We start from the raw sequence: 23697 nt of genomic DNA on the forward strand, positions 1-23697 counted from the left end.
GGGTTGAACTGTAGAGAAAACAGAAAACAACAGGAGAAGATGGAAAGGAAGTGGGAATTAACATCTCTTTTCTTGGTAAAGGCAGGAAGGGAAGCCTCTATTTGGAAAAATAAAGTATCAGAAACAATTGAAATGGCAGTCAAAATATGATTCTGTGAGGAAATTGGTGGGAAGGTATGTGCAGTGCTGCTGCAAATCTGTTTTCAGTTCGAAAACCATATTTCTGCTTCTCAGATCAGGAGCTTGTAAAGCTTGGCTGAGTAAAAAGGCAGGGTGGCTTTCAGCATCTAGGAAAAGCGGCTAAACTAGAAACCGGTAGTTTTCAGACTGTTACAGTGAAATACTGAGTGTGCCTTTGTGACATTCTGCAAAGGCAGATATATTAAGGAAATTTGCATCCTCTTCCCTTCTCAGTTCACCCCTGTTTCTGTGGCTCTTGGGCAAACTAGTAGCTTTTTTCATACATGAAGAAAATAACATGTTCTTAAGTCCTGGTTGAAGCAGACCAAGACATAATGTGAAGCTTAATTGATGCATTCATCTGATACCTGCAGGAGTAGGTAAATGACCTGGGTATATCAGTGGGCAACAGTAGCAATCTCTCCACACTAGATTATAGTTCATATGTACTCAAGAATAGTTTAAACTGCATTTCCATCTGGATTGTTTCATCCTGTCAGTTTAGTTACTCTTTGAAACACTTTAAACAAATCTCTTACTTAGTGGTTTTATTTGCCAAGTACACTCAATCTTGTTCCATATAGTAGCCAGCTCTGGGCTTTCCATGACTATGAAATACTACCTTTGGAACAAAATTGTTCACCAAGATCCCAGTTTCCATCTTGGAAAAGCCAAACCTAAACCAAATCTAGCACACTAGACAGGAAGCAGAACTTGAACACAATATATGTTCTTCAGAATCTGTTGGCAGTTTGAAACAATATCTTTGTCTAAAATTACCCTTCATACTTACCTAGAACTAAGTCTTGAACTTTAAAAGTAAGGGCATATATAAATGTGAAAACATGGAAATAAAAGAGTAGTGAAGAAAATGTAACCTGTATTTAGCCTATGTTTAATGGGTAGAAGACAAAAGTTGCCTCAAATTTGCTAGTGTTTGCATCAGCTTGTCATGACGTCAGGGATTATATAAATTCTTTTAGGCCTTTTTTTTTGCAGATTTTATGTAAATTCTCTCAGTTGAGGCTGAATTAGAGTAAAGCACATGTAGAAGAACACTGGGGAGAAACAGTGTCTCTGGTATCTACATGAATTTTCATAATCTCAAATTCCATTGCATTGAAGAGCATGTAATCTGTAGCTCTTCTCCGTGGTTTGCCTTTTCAGCATCTTCATGAGTGACACCTCTCCTCCTTCCAAAAAATACTGGTGGAATTTTAACCTTATCTCTTGCAATAATATAAAACCTGCTTGGAAGGCATCAGACTCATTGGTTCTGAGGACATAATTTACGGCAATCACATTCACTGTGGGTTTTGGTCCAGTCCATCTCTGCTATACTACCTCCTGCAGAGGCTATGTAAACTCTTTATCTATTGGTATTTCTTTAATTGTGTTTTATTTAAAGTATAGTCTACATAGTATTAAAAAGTCCAGTCCATAAATTGTCAATTTATGTTGTGCTTTTTTGTCTGCCAGGAGTAGAAGATAGTCCTTCTGATGAATAACTAAAGCAATAGCTATACTTCCGGCCTTACCAAGATAACTTGAAAGCACAGCACAAAATTAAAAACACAGTATCACTTTGTCTTCATTTCAGTTCTGCATTCTTTAGAATAATGCTATAAGCTATTGTATATCTATGCAAATTGTTGTCTTCTCCAGTATCCTAAACTGTTAGGAGTGTTTTGTCTGTCCTGCCCTTTTTTTTTTCTTTTTTTGTCCAAATAAGTTTCTCAATTATGCATCTGTCATTATAAAACGGTTATATATAAGTCTGTGTGTTGCTGCAGTAATGGTGATGATTGGGAGAAACTAGGAATAGAGAGATGAAAATAGAGACTAATGAAAAAGTGGAAGCAACTCATAACAGAAGTTTGTCAAGTGGAACAGACATGGCACAGAAGGTAGAAAGTCATGGATGCTGGCATGCAGTAATAGACTTTTTGGACATGGTTCTGCTCTTAGATACATCTCTATCATTGGAGTGTGACTTTGGGAGGTCAGTGTAATAGGAGAAATCATACAGAATGTTTGACTTCAATAGTGGAGTTTGACCTTGGGAGCACAGATCCATACCCTAATTTGTTCCATTCATCTTTGCATATCTCTTGTGAAGTATATGTTTACAGTCTTAACTGGATTCAGCTACTGACTTTGCAGGCACACTGTATGCCACTGTCTAATGTTAGTAAGATTATCCTGAAATTACCTTCTTAAAACAGTGTGTTATTTTATTAAAAATAACAGTACTTTAATTCTTATTTTAAATAAAACCAGAGTTTATACAGTGTACATTTTGTGCTACATTTGATTGGTAAAATAATTTTGAGTGTAGTGTGTAGCATGCAGTCTGAAAGAACTGGTTGAAGACTTTCATTGGCCTATGCTGGCAGCCTTGCTGCCTTGCTGTATTTAAATTCCTATAATGTGCCCTTTTATGCAAGAGTGAGTCAAGCTTTTGCTTTTTTCTAAAGTTGCTCTAAGTGAATATATTGGTATACTTAGTAGTTATTTGAAAGCTAATTCTAAAAACTTCGTTTTATAGTGGTTTAATGTTTGCTTATATGAAATTAATTTTATATATAACATACAAATAAGAAAAGTATTTTTTTAACCGAGTCTCAGAAAATAGCTTAATTTGGTAGGAAAGGTAGTTTGGTGGCTCATGCCGAAGACCCGAAGTCACTGCAGGTTTTCTAGGTCTTCACATGAAAGATATTTATTATGGTGCTGTCTGAAATTGTGAACTTGTGGTGATATAACAGTGAAGCTCAGTATACACTTTGGGCATGTTTGTAAAAAATCAGCAGATGTGAGTATGCTTGCTCCTGGATTCCCACAGCTCAGAGCCTGTCATATTAATGCAAACTTGATTTCCATCACTGACTTTTGCAGCCAAACCAGATAAACATTCTAGACTTTCCTGGTTTTGACCTGGACTTTTCTTCCCAATGCAGTGATTTCCTAGAGAATTACTTTAACTGTAATTACATCAGTGATGTAGGGTACAGGACAGTTCTGCATATGGGTATATGTGTGCAAAAGAAAGGCAAATTTTGGTGTTGGGGATGACTGGGCTGAGACTGTATTAGCATCAAGAAAATTTTTTGTGTAGCAGTGTCCTGTGTCTCTAAACTGATGAATGCTGGAAATTATTTTGAAGGTAGACTGGATAACTATTACTCTTTACATATTTTGTCATTGGTTTCTTTCCTGATCTCTGCTGGGACAGGATGCTCTTTATTGTATTACCCAACACAGTTTTTCTTATGTTTTATCATGCAATCTGTGGAGGTTTGTCTTCATTACACAGATGTAGTGGCTGATGCACTGACTCCCAGAAAGAAATTAGAGTGGCCCCAATGCTCAGTTAAGGTTTCAGTGTTTAAGGATAGAAGTCTGCATGATAACTGAGTTTGTTTTGCTAATAAAGCAGTTTCTTGAATGTGTCCAAAAAGATAGACAGATGTTGGTTTGAAGCTTCAACAAAATTTGTTTCCTTATAAAATAAGTTTTTCTTAGGTATCTTGGGCTTTGTCAGGTGAAAACGTTTTGTTAGATTGACTTCTCACAGTATTTTATATATCTCTGTGCATACTAAAAACTTCTAAAGACCGTTTAGGAAAGCTACTACCTGTGACACTAATTCAGAAATGCTGTGAAAACAGGAATGGCTACTCAGGATAATTTAAAACATACGTTTACATTTTCTTCAACCTCTGTCCCACCTCTTCTTGTTCCTCAGTTTTTCCCAAGTTTCAAGCAAGCAGTATTCTCTTGGTGACAGCATTCCTAACCAAGAACAGTTTAAACTTAAACTATCATACTTTGTTGTAGCTTATCTTCAACTTTGAAATGTATAGTAAGATAAACTTTTTAAATACAGGTTACAAGGGCACAGAAGCAATGTTAGAATGCACTTAAGGATGTTGACTTTTGACTGACATAGTGCTCTCAAGAATAAAAAGATTTGATCATTATGGTTTTCTTTCTGTCTATTTAATGGGCTGCTTATGGTTCTGTGTTTGTTCTTTTTCTCAGATATTAGGATTAAAGAAGAGGATCCTGATCCAGAAGAGTGGCAGCTCAGTGGTGATTCTACACTGAATACTAATGATCTAACACATTTGAGAGTACAGGTCGTAGATGACGAAGGGGACCAACCACATCAGGAGGGGAAAAGACTGCGACGAGTAGCGTGTACATGTCCCAACTGCAAAGAAGGTGGTGGAAGGTATGTAAAGTTCAGTGTCATATCACACATATAATGATGAAAAATGAATAATAGGCAAGAAAAAAAATGAGCTTTTGTTAACAGCAGTTGTCTGCTTTTAGAGGAAACTAGAGGCTTATGCAAAAGAGTTTATGCAAGGACTACCCCTTTCATTTTGGGGTTTGCAGATGAAAAAGCAGATTATTCCATCCTTTCTGAGTTACTCCTTTGAGATTAGTTGAAAAAATGTGGAGTTGGATGTCACCTAGTACAAGTGAGGAGGATAGACCATTGCCCTAAAAATATGAAAATTAAATATTTTGGACTATGCACATCTTTGATTGGCTCCCTCTCATATTTTAAGAACTTGATTAAATCCTGTGTTCTAGCATTTCCTCAGTGATTGAGCATTTTTTTCCACTGTTCATTTGCTTTAAAGTGATACAAAAATACAGTTTTCCTAGTGTTCTTGTTCACTGGTTTCCTACGAAAAGCAAGGTTTGTATAATATAACAAGGTTTGTATAATAACACTGTATAGCAAATTTTGAACTGTTTTCAGTCAAAGTTAGTGAGATTTGACTAACAAAGAGGTACTAAGTTCCAATTCATTAAACTTCAGTATTGCATTGGAACCTATGCTTTATTATTGTGCATCTCATTCAAATATTACTAATTTCTTTATTCTGAAGATTTTATTATACTTCTAAACACATAATTTTAAATGTCTTGATTATGGATATGAAAGGGGAAGGGTAATAAGATGCCTTTTACAAGTGAAAATATTTAGTTATGTTTGTGCTTGAGAGAATTGGGCAGGGGCTTCTTTCGTATACATTAAAATTTGTCCATTTTGATAATAGTTTCTTCACTAAAATGGAAATCTTTATTTGTTTGGGAACTACAGTGTAAATCAGTAAAATGTCTTAAAGGATCTGTCAGTGTCCAGTGGCACTAAGAGTTCTAATAGCAGTGGCTGAGTTACATTTCCTGTCAAGTCTCTTGTCAATTCTTGCTGCATATTTTAGATATCTCTCTTGCAAGCACAAGGAGATATCATCTCAGGCAGCCATGCCCAGTAAGTATTAAGTGTGTTTAAGAGAAAAAGACTCCGATACATTTACATCAGCAGCAAAACTAGTGATAATGTCTGCGGGTTATGCAGCATCTTTGTCCATCAGATTCCTCTTGTTAAATTTCTATGTGTAGTTCACTGCAACATGGCACAGACATTTCTAAGTTCTTGGTGAACTCTTGCTCTGCTATGAAAATCTGCCCGAAGTACACCCTGGGTTGGAGATTTGTTTCGTTTCAGGAGAAAACTCTGAAAATGTGATTTGCACTGCCTGTACTCTTAGGAAACAGAGATTCCAGGTGTTTGATCTTCCTCGTGCTCTGTTCCAAACTACAGTAGTTCTAATTTAGAAGTTTGATTTGTAAAATCCTCTTCCTTCTGAGTGGAATTGCTATAAAATGAAATTTTGGAGTTTCAGCCCGAGAGAATCTTTTTGAGAGATGGTTTGGGAAGTCTGGAGAAGTGTGTAGTCTGACTGAAAACTCATATATGCGATTTTTGGGAAAGAGTTGAGATGTGCTATGACAGAGTTAGATGAGAATCTGAAATCTACTGTAAAGGAAGGCCTGGACATATCAAACACACAAAGTGACTAGGAAAAGTAGGACAACAAGTCAGGATGTGAGAAGAATTAGAACTGTAAGAGAAAGAGGATAATGAAAGAGACAATGGTGGGGAAACAGAAAAGAGTGAAATGCTTACAGTTGCTAGAGCAACTTTCCCACCAGAATGTAAAGTTCCTTTAGAGTTTAGGAGAAAGGAATAAGCTCACTTGAAAGCATATTTGAGTGTTGATAATGTGCCATAGCTGCTAGAGTTACCTGTTTATCCCTAGTGCTGGAATTCCAAATTCTCTGATTTGTCTTTCAGCTCTGCTGATTTGCGGAGTTTCAGATAGTAAGACATTTGCTTTTATAGACATAGATAGCATTCATAATTCTTAAAATGTTAAAATTGCAAAATTTAAAATTGGGTAAATGCTTAGTTAAGATATCCTGGGAACTTTAACTTAATTCCTTGTGCATTTACATTGTCACTTGGTTTCCAATTACTTGACTGTGTACTATTTTTTTCATACGGCGTCAGTGCCATTCGGTCGATGGGATGGCTGATATGCAGGGAATGAATCAGGGTTGTGTAATGATTGTCACCTGCTTCACTTATTGCAGAAATGGGGAGGTCTTTAGGGAATGAGACACAGGACTGCAGCAACAGGGCTCTGAAATTTTGGAGGTGTAGATCTATATACCCCACCTTTTCCACTGCAGAAGTACTGAGCTCGTTCCTGTGAGGAAGTTGATTGAGCAGACTGTGAACTTCTACAGTACTCTGAGAAAATATGCTTCTACTACATTAACCTTGACACCTCAAGCTGGTGGATGTTGGACAATTTTGGCCTTAATCTCTTTCTACCTCATAGCTGGATGTACAAAGTAATTGTACTAGTTCAGGTTTACCATACCAAAACATTAGGATGAGAAAGATTGTGAGTGAGTGTCAGTACCCATGATGAGGAAAGAAAAAAAAGTGGAGAAATGAATAATTCTGTATTTCATGTAGTACAGAAACCATGTGTAACTAGTAAAACAGGAAAAGTACTTTAAATCATTGTGAAAAAACTGAAAAGTGTTTAACTCAATACTATTCATTCTATGCTCTGAATGGCTTCACGTATGCAGACTTCATCATAATTTCATCTATCGTATAGTGTTAGTTTTGGTATTTCTTGCATTTTCTGTTTTCTGGATTCAGATGCGAGTTGAGGAGTTTTTTCTGGGTTTTGTTGTTGGCTTTTGGAATTGAACTGCATTGCAGTCTTCAGATTTGTGTCAGTTTTGTGAAGTGGGAAGCTGCTATTATCTTTGCCTTACTTGGTGGGAGGGAAAGTAGGAAAGGATGTATTAGATGTGTAAGTAGCACCTTTTAGCCTCAAGCAGATATAATAAATGGGGAATAAGCAAATGGACAGAGATACACATGCATCAAAGGATGACTGTTCTCAAACAGAATTTATTAGGCTTTTAGTGTCTGAAGCTGAGTAGAAAGTTTAGTCTCCTCTCAGTTACATTTAGAGATTTCACCCTCCTAACGATTACATCTGGAATTACCTTGAGATTTAACTACTACTGTCTGATATATAGAGGAACTATACTTCTGAATACCACTGCAGGTATGTAATGCTAAAACCCACATTCTTAAAATAGTTAAGAAGTGTGTATTTTACCCTTGAAATGCTTAATGTTATTGCTGGAAATACTGCTGAATATCAAGTCCAGTTTCTCAGTGGATTAAGGTGTTTCCTCTGAAACTGTGGCAGTCTGTTTATTTAGAAACGTCATTTCCAATCTTTGTAAAGCTAAAATGTACTGTGGAAATACTTTAATATTAATTGTTTTCAAGGCTCCACTCAAGAAGGAGTAGGCTGGAGTCATATACATCTATTCAGTGATGACTGCTATTGGCCAGTGCAGCAAGAAGGGCCTCTTAGCATGAGCTGTTTGGCCATAGTGTCAAACTGTCACAGCAGCAAAGTATCCAGATAGAATTTGTCTTGTATCCTGTCAATTTAGAGCACACATGAAGCAAACATGCAGATGTCCATAGGAAGTTGTATAGAATAAATACATAAATACACTTAGTTGCTAATTCACAGTAGTCTTGTGGGTTTCATTCTGTGGGTCCTTAACTTCCCTCTCACTTGGAACTTGGGACTCTGCTAAGGAATTCTGTCACCAGTTAGGTGCTTAAAATTATGTGTTACACCTGTGCAAATAATGACCATGAGTTGAATTTTGGTTTCCTTCAGTCTAGACTAAAGGTGCAATGAAGCAATTTCAGATGATTGACTTAGGAATATTAACATTATTCTGAGGGAATTTTCATGTGATTTCATCCAATTTGTGTACTTTATCATGCCAAGTTACAAAATATTTGTACTGATTAGTGTGGAAGGGTAGACACGAGATATTATTTGGAGAAGGTGTGAGTATGAAGTCCTCAGATGATTATCCTGCTGCAACAGGATCAAAAGCCTTCTGGACTCTGCTTCTGCTGCCATTGAATTTGTTCTGAAATCAAAACTTGTATTTGTCATGACGAATAATTAGTAGGTACAAGTGATGGTTTTATCTTCTGAGATAAAATGCCTAATGAAGCACTATGAAGATTGCACTATATTGAGAATTTTACAAACATTTTCTAGGACTTAATGGGATTTTATCTTCTTACTTTTCTGGACTGTCTGTAATGTTTTAGGTACATATTAGGATGGAATCCCCTTTAGACAGTGTGAGGTTTTAGAGTGAGTTCATTTTTGTGCACGTTCAGAAATGCTTGTGGCAATTGCTAGCTCCTTGAAGCCTGTATGCACTTTAGCCTGACCTTCGTTAAATGTAAACCAGAAGCTAAAGCACCCAGTTTAAAGAAAAAAATTGGCCTGGGGAGGCAGCTGAAAATTGTATAATCAGTCATGGAGGATGGAGCACCCAAGACTGTGATTTCAGAATCCACTTAAAGTGTTCTAAGTTAACATTGCTGATGAATAAGGTGGCCTGATGCCTGGCTGCATTTTCCAATCTCCACCCTTCTACCAGCATTTACCATTCGTGTAGCAGTGTTGTCAGCCAGACCTATTCCCTCAAGTGCCCCTTTCAGCAGTAGCAAACACTTAAATGGGCTAAAATCAATCCTGATGCTCTGCACTGGCCAGAGTAATCTTTCTCTGGGTTTTCACTTATCTGTCTCTTGTGATTTGATTAAAAAAAATAAAAAATTAGGCTGTTGTATCAGGTGCTCTGTCTGATCACCTACCATTTCAGTGAGACAGCATCTTGAAATAAGCGTCAAGCTTAGTCTGGAATTCTATCTGTGAATTCTGTGTTCATTGTGATGGATTTCTTTTTTTTTAACTGAAAAACCAAGGAACTGATTTAAATGTCAGCAAGATCAGTTTCCATCTCTTTTAGTGAAAACATTCAGGTTAGTATGCTTATGTCCAAACCCCAAACTGATTCTCAGGTTTCCCCAAGATGCCAAAAGTCCCATCTGTTCTCTACCCAGTTGCCAAAATCTCCAGTGTCCATTTTGGCAGGTGCAGTAATTTGTGTTTTTCTTTGCCAAAACTACCTTTGATATGGTAAAAAACTGAAACTTTGAGAAATGTGAAATATGGGCACTTCAACATCAAAGTGGTACAAACTGCAGTAATAACTGTATTTTCAATTTCATATACATGTACACTTCTTAAAGATTATGCTTCTATCACATAGATTTCACACACAGCTGAATTTATCATTTTCTGTGGAGTTGGGACAGCATTATAGAATTTATTTCCAGCTTCTTATGGAGTGCACTGGAATCCAGTTGTATTTGAAACAAAAACATGAAGCTGCTCGGGTTAATTTGCAGATCCATTGTGGTATGTGGAGCCCCATGTATGTATATGACCAGTATTTAGGAGGACTGTATTAGAATGAATAACTTCTCTCTCTCTCTTTTGTTTTGTTCTGTTTTGTTTTGTTTAAACAGAGGCTCCAACTTGGGAAAAAAGAAGCAACACATTTGTCACATACCAGGATGTGGCAAAGTATATGGGAAGACTTCACATTTGAGAGCTCATCTCCGCTGGCATTCTGGAGAGCGTCCATTTGTTTGTAACTGGATGTTCTGTGGCAAAAGGTTCACTCGCAGCGATGAGCTCCAGCGACACCGAAGAACACACACAGGTTCCCTTTGATTCCTTTGATTCTGGTGTATTTAACTAAAGGAGTGATATGGACTGAGCTTGGATAAATAGCTTTTAAGAGGAGAACAGATCTTTGAATTGGATTGATTTTATTGCAGTGTGATTTTTCTAAAATCAACTAAATCTTATTGATACACTTTGGAATCTTTGGTAGGTCTGAGGAGATAAAACAACCACCTCTTGATTCAGAACTGACATTTAAGCTAATGTTTAATGTAGTTTAATCAGAATACTTTGGTTCAGTCTCAGCAATGCATTTCATTTGTTTGAACTGTATTATAACTCTTCTTCTATCTTAAAACTTCAGTAAGAAAATTACAGGACTAGGTGGCCTGGGGATTAGATATCATTCCTAAAATCAAGGGAGAGCATGTGCTGAATGATGGTGCATCATTCTACATATTTTAGTCTCATGGTTAGACCACCAGTCAGGTTCACATTTCTCCTTCTGTCTGTAACAAAGAAATGAATGTAGATATTCTACCTTATCAAGGAGCAGTTAGTTTAAAATCTGGTGTCTGTTTAATCTGTTTTCTTACAAAGGAAATCCATATTTGCATTTAACAGGATGTTAACCTTTTAAATCATAGTATTTGAAAAAGCCATAGATAAATAATCTTTGTGCTTATCAGCATTTACATTGCTTAGTAAAAAGTCTTTGGATGTCTGTGAAAAATATGCTATGTTTTTCTTAATGGTGTGATTTTGTGTAGGTATTTTGGATGCTAAATCCAAGCTGAGATGTTACAGTTTCTCTGGATGGACAGACTGATGCCTTTTAAAAAAAGGCAATTTGAATGATCCAGTTCAGAGGATGTGGTTAATAGCTTCTAGTGTAACTGCCTACCAGTAAAAGGTAGAGAACTGCAGGGATCTGTCCTTTTAAAATCTCTGTCACTGACCTGGAGGAATCAACAGAGCTCTTCTGTTAACTTTCCTAGGTTTGTGGATGACCCAAACTGGGGTGACCACTCAATGCACTTGATGGCAAGGCTGCTATTCAGAGGGATGGAGGCTGAAGGAATGGGTTAACAGGAATCCTAGGAATTTCAGCAAGAATAGTCACAAAGTATTGCACCTGGGATGGAATTAACACTTAGGGTAACACAGGCTAAGCATGGAGATGTTGGAAACTGCTCTAGTGAAAAGTACCCGGGAGTCTTGATGTACAATGGCAACATGATCAAGGGCCAGCAGCAACGATGCCCAGAGATGTATCAATAGAAGCAAAGACTCTGGTCACAGGGGTTATTCCACTCTTCTGGTTAGACTGCATATTGAATATGGCATCTTGTTTTCAGCACCCAGTATAAAAAAGACATTGATGACAGGATTGAGTTCATGAATGACCAAGATGATCAGGAAGCTGGAACATTTGCCTTACGAGGAAAGGCTGTAGGACTCAGATGTGCAAAGAGAACAGTAATGGCAGGGAGGAGCTTAGTAGTGGTTCTCTAGTTAACTGCAAAGGCCACCCTTAAGAAGGTAGTTACTTTCCCTGATGGTGTATTGGTTGAAGGATAATAGACAGGAGATGTATGTTGAAATAAGAAGGGTTCAGAAGAGCTATAAATAAAACTTTTTTAATTGTGGGAATAGCCAGGCACTGGAAGATGGTGCCCACAGAGTTCCTGCTGTCTCTGTCCTTAAAGGTTTTCAAGAGAACTGAATAAATTCCTCAGCAAGCAGATCTGATCTCATAGGTGACTGCTTAGAAAGAGATCAGAACACAGACATTCAGAGGTCCTTTCAAACGTGAATTCCCCTATGATCCTGTGTGTCAGTCTCAAGTGTGATTCTGCTCTAGGTCACAGAGTCTTCCCTGTTCACCATTTGGTAGGTTTTGTTCTCCTCTTAGAAGTTACTTATTGGTAGTAATTGCAGTGAAACTTAGCAGCCTGAGGATATGAGATGGCTATATTCTCTAGCATACCTGAAAGATCTCCCCAAACTCGGTGGCACACAGAAAATTAAATCAGTTCTTACATAAAGGATTTGTATGGGTGTCAAGAAATGTAACACACGGGTTTATCATGTTGGATCTTTCTTCCTCAGTATAATTCTTGTTAGAACTCTGACTCTAAAAGGCAGTTTAATTTTAATTTTTAGTGTTCTTGAATATTTTTTTTCTTCTTTGCAGGTGAGAAGAAATTTGTTTGTCCGGAGTGTTCAAAACGCTTTATGAGAAGTGACCATCTTGCCAAACACATTAAAACACATCAGAATAAAAAAGGTATTCACTCCAGCAGTACAGTGCTGGCATCAGTAGAAGCAGCATCTGATGATACTTTGATTACTGCAGGAGGAACAACACTTATCCTTGCAAATATTCAACAAGGTTCTGTTTCAGGAATAGGAACTGTTAATACATCTGGCACCAGCAATCAGGATATTCTTACCAACACTGAAATACCTTTACAGCTTGTCACAGTTTCGGGAAACGAGACAATGGAGTAAATATTACACAAGATACCTATTAATTGTGGTTATTTTTATACAGTAGTGAGAAGAATATTGTTCCTAAGTTCTTAGATATCTTTTTATTGATGTGCAAAAATTTTTGGATTGACAGTAACTTGGTTATACATGACACTGAAATGCCTTACTTTGTATGATATTCCATAGTATATTAAAATGGTAAAATTGCATGGGTTTTGTAGGTACTTTTGGAATCTAGAAGAGAAGAAATTTTACCAAGTTATATTAAAAAAATAAAAAAAAAGAATTTAACGATGGAAATGGTAGTCTAACCAAATGCATCAATCCTGTGTGGTTTAGTGTAAAAAAAATGAGAACATGTTGGTATTTATCTATTGTAAGATAAAAGAAGTTGATGGGTGAAAAGAAATCACATTATGATAAAAGAAATTTTGTAATTTTCTTGATGACTGGAATTTTTATTATGCATAACTGACAAATCAAGTTTCCAAGCAAATGTTACATAGTGTAGGCTTTACTTAGCTCATCAACTTGTCATTTTGAAGCTAATTATTTTAATTAGGTTAACTATGTACAATATTTTAAGCATTACTCTTGTAAGATTTTGCAAACTACATTTTAACATGGAACTCTAGGGATAGTCACCTTTTAAATCCTATTGAAAAGCCATGTTTAAGATTTAATTTGCCAAAATGATGTCTTGTTAATATTCTTTCAATAACCAAGGTGGGCAATATAACCAATGTTTAAAAAGCTTAAAATGTTAAGAAAAATAAATATGTATAGGTTGAAGCATTTGGGTGGTAAGGCAGATGTTATAGTGAAGTATATCCCTTCTTTTGAACATTGGAGGACCAAAAATAAGGTGTTTTGCGTCTCAGCAGTGATTTTTATCAAATCTTTTTTCCAAAAAAACATCTGTATGCCAGGGCCTTAAAAGCCATCATGTAAATTACCAGTAAAATATAACATATGCAAATACAAAAGAAAAATCACTTCCATATTGACAGTACTCCCAAACATATGGATATAGTCATAGTGAACTAGGGGGGTTATGAGGTTTTTATTTGTTTGTTGTTTAGTTTTTGGTTAGTCAATCTGCATTTAAATATCAGCCATCTTTCCTTTTTTGCTTCTTCCCTTAAAAATTGTATGTATCCAGTACATTTAACTGATAAACATATATGTTTTTTATTATGCTGAATTTTCTTTTTATTTTTTAATTACTGTTTATATTTTCAATTATAGAAAATGTACAAAATGAAGTTATATAGCCAGTCTGTAAGTGCTATACCATTTTCAAAAAATGTACAACAATAATTACTGCAGTTCACCTATTTACAAACATTTGGAAATCTGTTCATTTGTTATTCTTAAAACCACCTCAAATTTAAAGGCTACCTTATTGTACGTTTAAAGTGTATTATAACAGTGTGGTAGTTAATAAAACACTATTTTTTTTTCTTTTGACTTGAGTTTACTGTGCTTCTTGTTAACTAACAAGTTGTAATTTCATAATATGTCTTGATAGCCTGAGATGCTTTATTATTTTGCAGTAGGTGGTGGGAAGCAGAAATGATGTTTTCTTTCCCTATGGACACAGAGATGGTAATTTTCCACCTGCTTGCTCACAAACCCCCATCTTTATGTGCATGGACACGAATGTGCTGTGTTGGTGTAGTGGGGATGTTTTGCTCTCGTGCTGAGCAGGGCGTGAAGAATATGTAGGCTCCATCCTGTGAGTTGTGTTTAAGTCCTCTGACACAATACATGGAGTATTAATAAGGACCTGTGACTAAGTGAGAACTATGAGGTTAAAGAGAGTAGTGGCTGTATATAATGCTCTAATGAAAGTGAAAAGTTTTATTTATGAAGTCTAAAGTTTTGGAGTATCAAATGGCAGAGAACAGACTAGGATAATTTAGGATAAACCAGGCAAAGTTCAGTCTAGAAAAATGAGAACTGGAAGTCACGTAGGAAAGATTTTCTGAATTTGCAGTTAGGTGGAAAAAAAATTAATACAAATCTTTTAGAGATTCAAGCAACAGAAATTGGCAGGTACAGAGAAAAGGGAGTTAATTCACCATCAGTTTAATCGTCTGTTTAATAAAATGAAATTGGTTGGGATGAGAGCAGCAGCTTGAGGGAAGACAGTTCTGCTTAGACTTGCAGTGTTCCATGGATGTAGTCAATATATTAACATACTCTGAATCCTCTTTGTTTAGGCAAGTGAATAGCCTTGGTTTTCAAAAGCTGTTTTAGTATACAGAGCGTATTAGTATTTTCTAATACTTAGGTTCTGTTTCTCATCTCTTAGCCATCAGTAGCTGTATTAGTGCATTATTTTAAGTGGGAAGGAAGAGGGCTATTTCCTTATTCAAACAGCTTTTCACAAGTTTTATGGAATGACACTTTCACTGATGTTCGTCTGTGGTTGAAGGTGTTTTGGTGTCAAAGGTTTTGATGTCTCATTGCTGAAGATAAGATTGCTTTATTTCTCAGCGTTTTTATGCTCACTACATCAAGTGGTTACTTTAATTAATGTTTAGGTAGCACATTTTATAAAAAGATAGGTTGTTGTTAAGCTTCAGAAGGTAGATGTTTTGGAAGAAAGTAATTCTGGAAGTCTCATGGAAAGCCTGCAGCCTAGGGGCTGTCTGCCTAATGGCACACACCCATAGCATTTGTGTTGTGGGATAGTAATTTCTGAAAGCTCCTTGCTCAATTCCAGGGCAAAGATTGACAAGCCCAAGATCTTTGGTGTGTCTAGGATTGTTGCTTCCTCATGGCCTCTTTTCTGGTCCTCTAGGCATTCATGTGATACCAAGACAAAAGTGTGCATTTTGTAGAATGCTTTCCAATTCTTCATGGGTTCCTAACAATGGTTGCTTGATGTGCCTCTTACTGGTACAGTCTGTATCGTTTTTCATACTTATTTTCATATCAGGCTTGTATGGTTTCTTGGTATGGTAGCCTTTAGATCCTTGGTTGGTTTTTCTCTCTTGCAGTCTCGTGTAATGACTAATTAAGAAGACCTTAAAACTGGGTCTGCAAGAGAGCATGGGTTTGAGAGCATCCTGTGTTACCAATTTCAGTGGTTCAGCTTTCAGTAAGTACAAGGCCTGTACATACACTTGCTATAATCTCAGCATTGTGTTCCTTCCTAAATGAACTAATGTTTTGATCCTTGCAAGTCACAAACTAACACTGATTCTTGCAGACAGCAAGACCTTTTAATAATTTTTACTTACCAGGTCAAGGAGCAATATGACTAAGGACAATATCATCATCACTGAAAGACTTGTGTGGAGCCAGTCTGATGATGCAGATTTTCCTCTGACAAGGGAAATCTGCAGAGCACTTTTTTGGGCTTGTCTGAAAAAGAAATATCAGGCCTTGGTTTTAGGTGTTTTGAGCAGCTGGAATCAGTAACATAAGCTTTGCCAATGGCTTCAGGAAAGCTCTGATGCGTTCTCTCACAAGTGGTTCTGGGTGTTGGGGAATGAAGGAATGGAGCTAATAGTCACCTGTCAAGAGTGGTTCTTGGCATCTTTAAGTGAAGAACTAATGATTAGCTGGCTGTCTTCCTCCAGATTTTTACCACTCCCATTAACACCAGGTGTGTAGAGCATGTACTTTAAAAAAGGGCAGATGATGATACGATTGACTTAACTAGACAGGAATAGTAGCCATTTCCCACAACAGTGGGGTACTAGTGGTTGGCATCAGGTCACTCTGTGCTCTAGTTTCTAAAAGATTGTATAAAAAGGAAGCATTTTTTACAAACTATTTGACATACAATTTCTTCTTTCATCTTGGAACTAAGGAAAAAAACCAGCCATTTCTGATTCAAAACAGAGCCTCTGTAATTCCAGAGCTCGCTTTGGCATCTTGACACTGTACAAGCCTCTGTTTGGGCAAGTTGGTACTCTTCTCAAGCCTTATTATTGCTGAGTTGGTAGAAGAATGCTATGAAAATTACCTGCAAGGAAATAACCTTCTTTCCCCAGCTATGCATTCTCTTCTGTCAGAAGACTCAGTTACACAGATTTTGAGCTCAGCATGAAATGGGCACCACCAGGAAAAGGTTCCTGGCAAGATTTAGAGCTATTTGTTGCTTGAGCACTGCTTTTCTTATGGCCTCCAAAGGTTCATGCTCCTGGCATGTCTACAGATATAACAAAATTTACTTCTGTATATGTCTTGCAACATAGCTGCATTTTCCTCAAAGCTTGTTGAAGAACAATACTTTTACAAGTATTATAGGCTGACAGATCACCATAGCAAATAATTTTCAGACAGCAAAAATAAATTGGCAAGTGGTATCACTTAATCCAACACACCTTTCTTTGTAAAGGTCTTTCAGGTAAGAATCTTGTCACTCCTGACAAGAAAAGAACCGTCAGAGAGATGGGTACCAGGCATGGACAAAATATCACCAAAATTTTACATTATCTAAAGGAGTCCCTGGCTCTCACATGTGCTGGGTAACCCACCTACCCACATTCTCCCTCCTGTTTCTATGGAACATACTCCTCTGTGTAAGGTATTCACAGAATTTTATGTATCATTTATGCACAAACACCACAAATGGCTACTTCATCACAGTTGCTTCCTAACTGGAGAATGTAACAGTCTCCTTAATTATGTTGCTATCTGAAGGAAAGACGTCAGGTTTGCAGGGAAAAATCAATGGGATTCTGTGCATGAGATTACCCTGTGGTGGAGACATCATGATGATAATAGATGGGACTATTCTACATTTACTCCTTAAATTGATTCTTGATTTCTGTCCTCTGTCTAGGCCACTGCATGAATCAGTATCAGTACATTTAGAAAATAGTAGAATAGAAAAAGATCTTATTCCTTCTGCCATTGTGGTTTTGGAGACTTTTTTTCTGTCAGCCATTCTTCACTCTAGAAGAAGGTACTGGACTGATTCTAGTACTACCAATGGTATAGCTGGAAGGTTTAGGGGTGAAAATGATGGCTCCTGAAAGGGTAGTAGCCATGTTTTATACTGTTAGCTTGGCTGCAGCTTATACTGGGACCTTCTACTTTCCTGAGCTCCTGCTGTTTCTGATGGTACTGTTTGCCTGTTTCAGAGGTGTTGAGTACAGGCTACTCTGGCACAGCTGTATCCCATAATATGTAAACAGTGGCTCCCTGTTGGGACCTCAGCTATAGCCTTGTCTAAAGAAACATGTAATGTTCAAGTGTGGTTGAAATAGAGGCACAGAGCTGTGTGGCAGCACTTCGCCATACTTCTCAAGAGAGCATGGGGCAGTGGATAAGAAGACCTGAGGTATGTGGCCTGGTAAAAAGCAGCTTGTACCAGATACAGAAGCAGGTAAGAAAAGAGTGCTCCTGTGGGCTGCTAGGAAGACTTGTGAAGATGAGGACAAAGTGAGGATGGTGGGAAAGAAGTAGGAACAAAAGGATTGGATAAGTGACTTGGAGTAGGGTTGTAGAATGCTGTGGAGACACACAATAGTAGGAGTTAATATAGTTTATGGGTCCTAATCCCTGGTGTTCCTGTGAAACCTGGAGTATTGGTTCCAGACAAGTGTGACTGCAGCCATTTGTGGGGGGCATTGAGGAGTCAGACAAGATGTAATAAAGCCAGGAAAGGGGACTAAAAAAATAAATTGAAAGCTGCATAAAACTTTTTGACGTTCATGATGCTTTCATAGCACTCCTTACAGCCTTTTGGTTCTTTACTGACCTGTGAACCTCTCTGTCTTGTAATTTTCCTGCTAGGTCATATGTACCATAATCCTAGCAGAAGCCCACGTGCTAGACTGAGATTTGCCATAATATGCACTATTGCTTGAGGCCTAGTGAAACTTGTGTCTGGAAGCGTGCACTACTATAGGCAATTTATGATGGAGAAAAACAGATATGCATTGAAGCTTGAACTGTGCTGCTTGAGCCACATTTTGGCTGCATCCATTTGGAGTCCAATGATACTGTGTCTGTCTCAGGAACTAAGTATAGGAGAATGGATTGGTCCTGTGGCAGCTTCAGCCTTGCTTGCGTCTTCACTTCTGCGGCTCTTTTGCATGTCGGATTTGTTTATTGTCTGAGGAGAAGGTTATTTCTCAGTTGCCCAGCCCCACGGGCCTTGTTCCCCTGCTGTGGTGAGGGCTGGTGTCCGTGGCTCTGCCCTGTGACAGTCCGGACCCCACGGGATGCTGTTGGTGGCTGTGGGGCCCACAGACCCCCGTCCCCACAGCCCCAGGGCTGCCACAGGCCTGTGCACGCTGCCGTACACACGGAGCACCGCTGAGTAACATCACTGCTCTAGCAGACCATCCCTAGCAGCTGCCCAGGCCCTGCTGAGAAGGAAAAGGGCAAGCAGGTAGCAGGCTTCGGCCTGGGGCAACCTGGGGCCATTGGCGGCCTTTGTTTTCTAGTGGTGTTTGGCCAGCGCTGCCGTGCCAGTGAGACGTGAGGCAGAGCCACAGGCAGTCACAGGCGTCATAGCCTTGTGCTCCTGACTTGCAGTCAGAGTTTTCTCTGGGGTTATCTGTGCCAAAGCTGCCATCTGAGAATGGGATTGAACCATATTTTTCCCATGTACATCTGTACTTTTTACTCCACGTAATATGTCCTAAACACATTATTATTTAACAGCTTGAAATGCTTCCAAAGGAGCTATTCAAGTCTTTTCTGCAAGTAACACACCTTTTAAAACTATATTAATTCTTAATGTCATTTGGGGTCTTTTCTTACATTTCCTAAAAAAAAGTGACCTCCCTAGTCTGTATTTACCTGAAGAATTAAAATAATTCCATTTTCAGTTGTGCTAATTAGCTCTTTATGTGATCAATTTTGTATTTGCTCATCTCAGATTTGGAGTGAGGGGTGTTGTCCAGATTCCCTGAAAGTCTTAACCATCCTCAGAGGAAGGAGTAACTATAAAAAATATTTCACATGCAGGAGGATTGAAGGATGTGGCAAATTTTACAGTTTTCCGGTTCAGTACATGTACAATACTGAACACTAGTGAGTGGGAATGATCATGGACAGCTCAAACTTCAGGAGCAGAGTAAGGGAGGTGAACTGTCACTTTCCAGTGTTAATCCCTTCACTGCCTTTGTTTTCAGCCTCCCTTAATACTCGTCTCTTCTGCAGCTCTCCAAATTTCTTAGAAGCCTCTTTGTTCCTCTGCCTCTTCGAGCAAGGGTAACAGATGTTTCCTGTCTGTTTCTGGAAGGCAGAGAGCTTTAGAGTAGAAATCATCAAAACTTTGTTCTGTACTACTTATGAGCAAGACAGTGCGTGAAAAAAGAAACTGAGGACCCTGTTCTAGAATGCTGGACACGTGAAAAGGGGGCAGAATTAGCTGGCCTGATGTCACTGTAAGGGATCTTTACTTCTGGGAATGTTAAGGTAAAAAAACACTATTTGTGAATCTCTCTTGTCTAGTCATTGCGTAGGTTTCAAAACTTATCCAAGACTGCATTATCCCATCTATATAATTTCATGCAATAAAGCCTATACAAGTCTCACTTCTATAAATATATATAATAAGGTTTACAAATTTATCAATATTTTATTGCTTACACTCAAGTTATATTCTTTTGTTTTGGTGAGTTTTATGGCAAAAGTCGTAAAGGCATTGCCACATTAAAGCTCAGTTCAGCGTTATGCCACAAATAGTAAATCAGGGCAAAAACTTCTATTATTTTGAGTAAGGGCTCTAAATTTTCTCTCAATGTTCATGACTTTTCTTATACTTTGGAAACAGACTAGTTTTAAAATTGAGCACCAAATACTGTAAGAAGATTGTAGATTTCAGAACCAGAGCATGTAAATAGTGGTGAAGGATTACAAAATTTTTTAAAAAAATTAATAGTTATATAAGTTATTAAAAAATTAACACCAACCCTCCCCCACACACTTGGCACGTCAAATACAAACAGTTTGCAATCTGAATTTTTAAAGACTGGTGTGTGCATGCAAAATGTGATTTGTTTTTCAAGTGCAGTGTTCAGTACATATTAGCGATCCCTGCAATTTAACCTGACATTTCTCTTTGAGTATATTTTAACCTGTTCTTAATCTGAGGAATACTTGAAGTAGCATAACTGGAAAAGGCCACAGAGGCCAAAAGTTTTCTACTCTCTTCTCATTTAGTTTCTGTTTGACAGTACACTTTTTGGTATGTTCATTTAGTGTGTGCAGATGACTTGTGCATAGCAGGCAAGTGAAATATGAATTTACAATCCCAAGACTGCAAAAGCAGTTTGAGAAACAGGTACTGTATTTGAAGGTTGTGAGGTGATGTGGGGCTTTGTTGTTTATCATTGCTGGTTAACTTAGATCCCTATTTCTTGAAGCATGGAAGTTTTGTATTGCTAAGGAAGAAAAACAGAAAGGTCCAAGACAATCTACAAACAAGTACTTGAGCTAGGAGTGTATACTTTCCAATTCTCTTCAGCCAGGTAAGCATAAACACTTGCATCAAATTGTTAAACTTTTTGGTTCTAGACTGTCTCGTTCTTTTCATTTCAACGACTACAGAAGGCGTGCTAATGGCAGTCTTAAACATCTACATAGTTGCTTTATTTGATCTCAAGGATTGTGGTGGAATCTTGTCCTCCTGGATGTTTAGGAGATGCAGAACTTCATTCAAGGTGTTTATTAATTGGAAACAGATACTTTAATGGATACATCCACCACATTTGGATCAGAAGCACACTATTTCTGACAGTCATCTCTCTGTCTTGACATTTTATTTCTCTATCTCCTCCCTATTATTTATTTGCCCTAACTTTTATCTCTCTATAGTCCTGTCTTTTCTCTGTCCCTCTGGTAGTAGTATAAAGAGGATATTGTTTTAGCCTTTCTGAGAAATTTTTGCTTCTTACACATAAAAAACATTGTACAGTGCATTATTGACTTTTGCTAGATTCCTTCTGATAAATTTTCTGCTGTTACTATCCAGAACTTCACCAAATTCTTGTGCAGTTGTCTTTTCCATTTTAAAAGATTTTGAACATCAGAATATGACATGAACATGTGACCACATTTGAGGATGATGTGTTTCAAAATTTGGGGTTTGCTCTACTGAAAAACCAAATATCATCTGTAAAAAAATCAGAATCCATCTCAGGCTAGGCTAGGCTCTCTGAGTATTCAGCTATATAAAATGGTCATTAATTTGAAAGTTGTGCCCACTTATGAAAAAGGAGATGAAAAAGGAGGCTTTGACTGCTACGAACCTTAAGTCTGGAAATCTGTTAAATAAATAAAGCTGCATAGAGAAGCAGGGGAGTACTGGCTACAAAGGCAACCCAAAAACTCTGAGCTACCAGCTTAGAGATCTGCTAATTACTGTTGCAGAATGGGACTGGTTCTGAAAATATAAAAACACAATTAGAGGTACATCAAGCAAATAATGGATTCAGTACTCTTATGGAAATAGAATATTGCTGAAATGGAGGCTTCTATATCCACACACAAGAGAATAAAAAATCATGAAAATACAAAAGGATACTAGAAGCCTTCAAACTAGTTCAGTTTGAAGGAAATCGTACAAGAATCCTACGCTTCCCTGATGGAAAGAATGAAAAAAGGTTTCAAGACTGTTATGTGGTTATTAAGAAAGAGAAAGAAAGTACTTTTGTCTATAATTTTGTATTTCTTATATAATAGGGTTTTTTGGTTTTCTATTTTTTTTAATCCTGTCTCTATCTTTTATCTTCTGGCTTCCTCATACTCAGTTTGGCCTTGCTGGAAAGAAGTCAAATGGCGTGGTCAGCCCACACATCTATTACAGAGATTCACTCTAGACTGAAGTAGAAGCAAATAGAAAAAACTCTTCTGACTAAACCTTTTTTTGGGACATAAATTAATGGACTTGGAAAGAAAAGGTAGGGCTACCTAAAAAATGGTGTTTCTTCTAAGAACACTGATGGAGGGGAATGCTTAAATTATGAGAGAAAAAATGTAGCAACTTTGGCAGCCAAAATGGAGAAAAGAGGCTGATAGAAACAAATTGCTAGATGAAATAAAAAATATTTGGCAAAGAAGCAGAGGAACACAGATTCTGAAAAAATCCTCAAACAGTTTATTATCCTTAGAGGCCAATTAAACCTGAAACAGTCAGGAAAGACAGAAAGAGCCCTCCACAAGCTTAACAAAAATTTATATCAGGCAAAATAAAGCCCTGTGATTATTGTTGTATAAGGTGTAGAATGCTAAGAGAAACAAGATAGCTTAACTATTAATGATACCAGAATGGTATTTACATTTAAAACAAAATATATTTCTAAGGTCTTTGAAGGTTTTCTGTGTCCATCTGTGTGTTAACAAAAAATCAGCTCCAGCTGACAAAATATTGCATGTAATGAAGCAAATATGCCCCCAGGTTCCAGCTGCCCAAATCGCCACTTGAAGCTGAGTAAGAAAAAAATTAGAAAATATCTTCAGAAAATTGCCAACTAGCCTAGAGATTGTGTCTTTTAAATACTTCTAAACACCTTACTTAGCAGCTTGTAAAGACTGGTTGGCTTTTGCTTCTGATAGTTGATGCATGGCTTAGCAAGAGTTGGCTAAAGCATTTCTGTTAAATATCATTGTTGTACATTATATTAGAAGGATATAATCACCAACATAGACACAGGTTAGAGTAAGGTCACCAGTTACTCCAAAAAATAGACAAAGTCTCTTGCCCTGTGTCCCCCATATCTTGGACCTCCAGCAGTCATTTAAAGGTGTGGCAATTGAAGGCAATTTTACTGGCATACCACTTTACATTAAAAAGTTTAAGTAGTATATTCATGTTTTCATTTTCGCTATAAGTCTCCCTAAAGAGTCACGTACAAAAATAAATTGGAGAGATTTGTAACTCAGAGTTAAAATTGATAGTTCTAAAATTTCCACTCTTCAGACATATAATTTTAGCATCTTCAAATGAAGCATATACCAAACTTCTTGTGACTGCCATCTTAGCTGTCTTGAAAGTCAGTTGTGTTCTAGGTTGATAGACACTACCAGCTCTCTTTTTTCACCGGCTGCTTGTATCATAGTGAAA

General features: G+C 37.5%; 1 protein-coding gene across 2 annotated transcripts in view; it reads left to right on the forward strand.

The window, feature by feature from the left end:
• Window positions 1–14123, forward strand: part of SP3 (Sp3 transcription factor) — a 34185-nt gene extending 20062 nt beyond the window's left edge. For both annotated transcript variants that reach the window (XM_066322797.1, XM_066322798.1), the window contains 3 exons: window positions 4225–4417; window positions 9998–10194; window positions 12355–14123. In XM_066322797.1, coding sequence (XP_066178894.1) covers window positions 4225–4417; window positions 9998–10194; window positions 12355–12671 — 707 coding nt within the window. In that variant the 3' untranslated portion in view covers window positions 12672–14123. The remainder of the gene's footprint in view (window positions 1–4224; window positions 4418–9997; window positions 10195–12354) is intronic.
• The last annotated feature ends 9574 nt before the right edge of the window (window positions 14124–23697 follow it).

This window comes from Sylvia atricapilla, chromosome 7, assembly GCF_009819655.1.
Source record: "Sylvia atricapilla isolate bSylAtr1 chromosome 7, bSylAtr1.pri, whole genome shotgun sequence".
NCBI lineage: Eukaryota > Metazoa > Chordata > Aves > Passeriformes > Sylviidae > Sylvia > Sylvia atricapilla.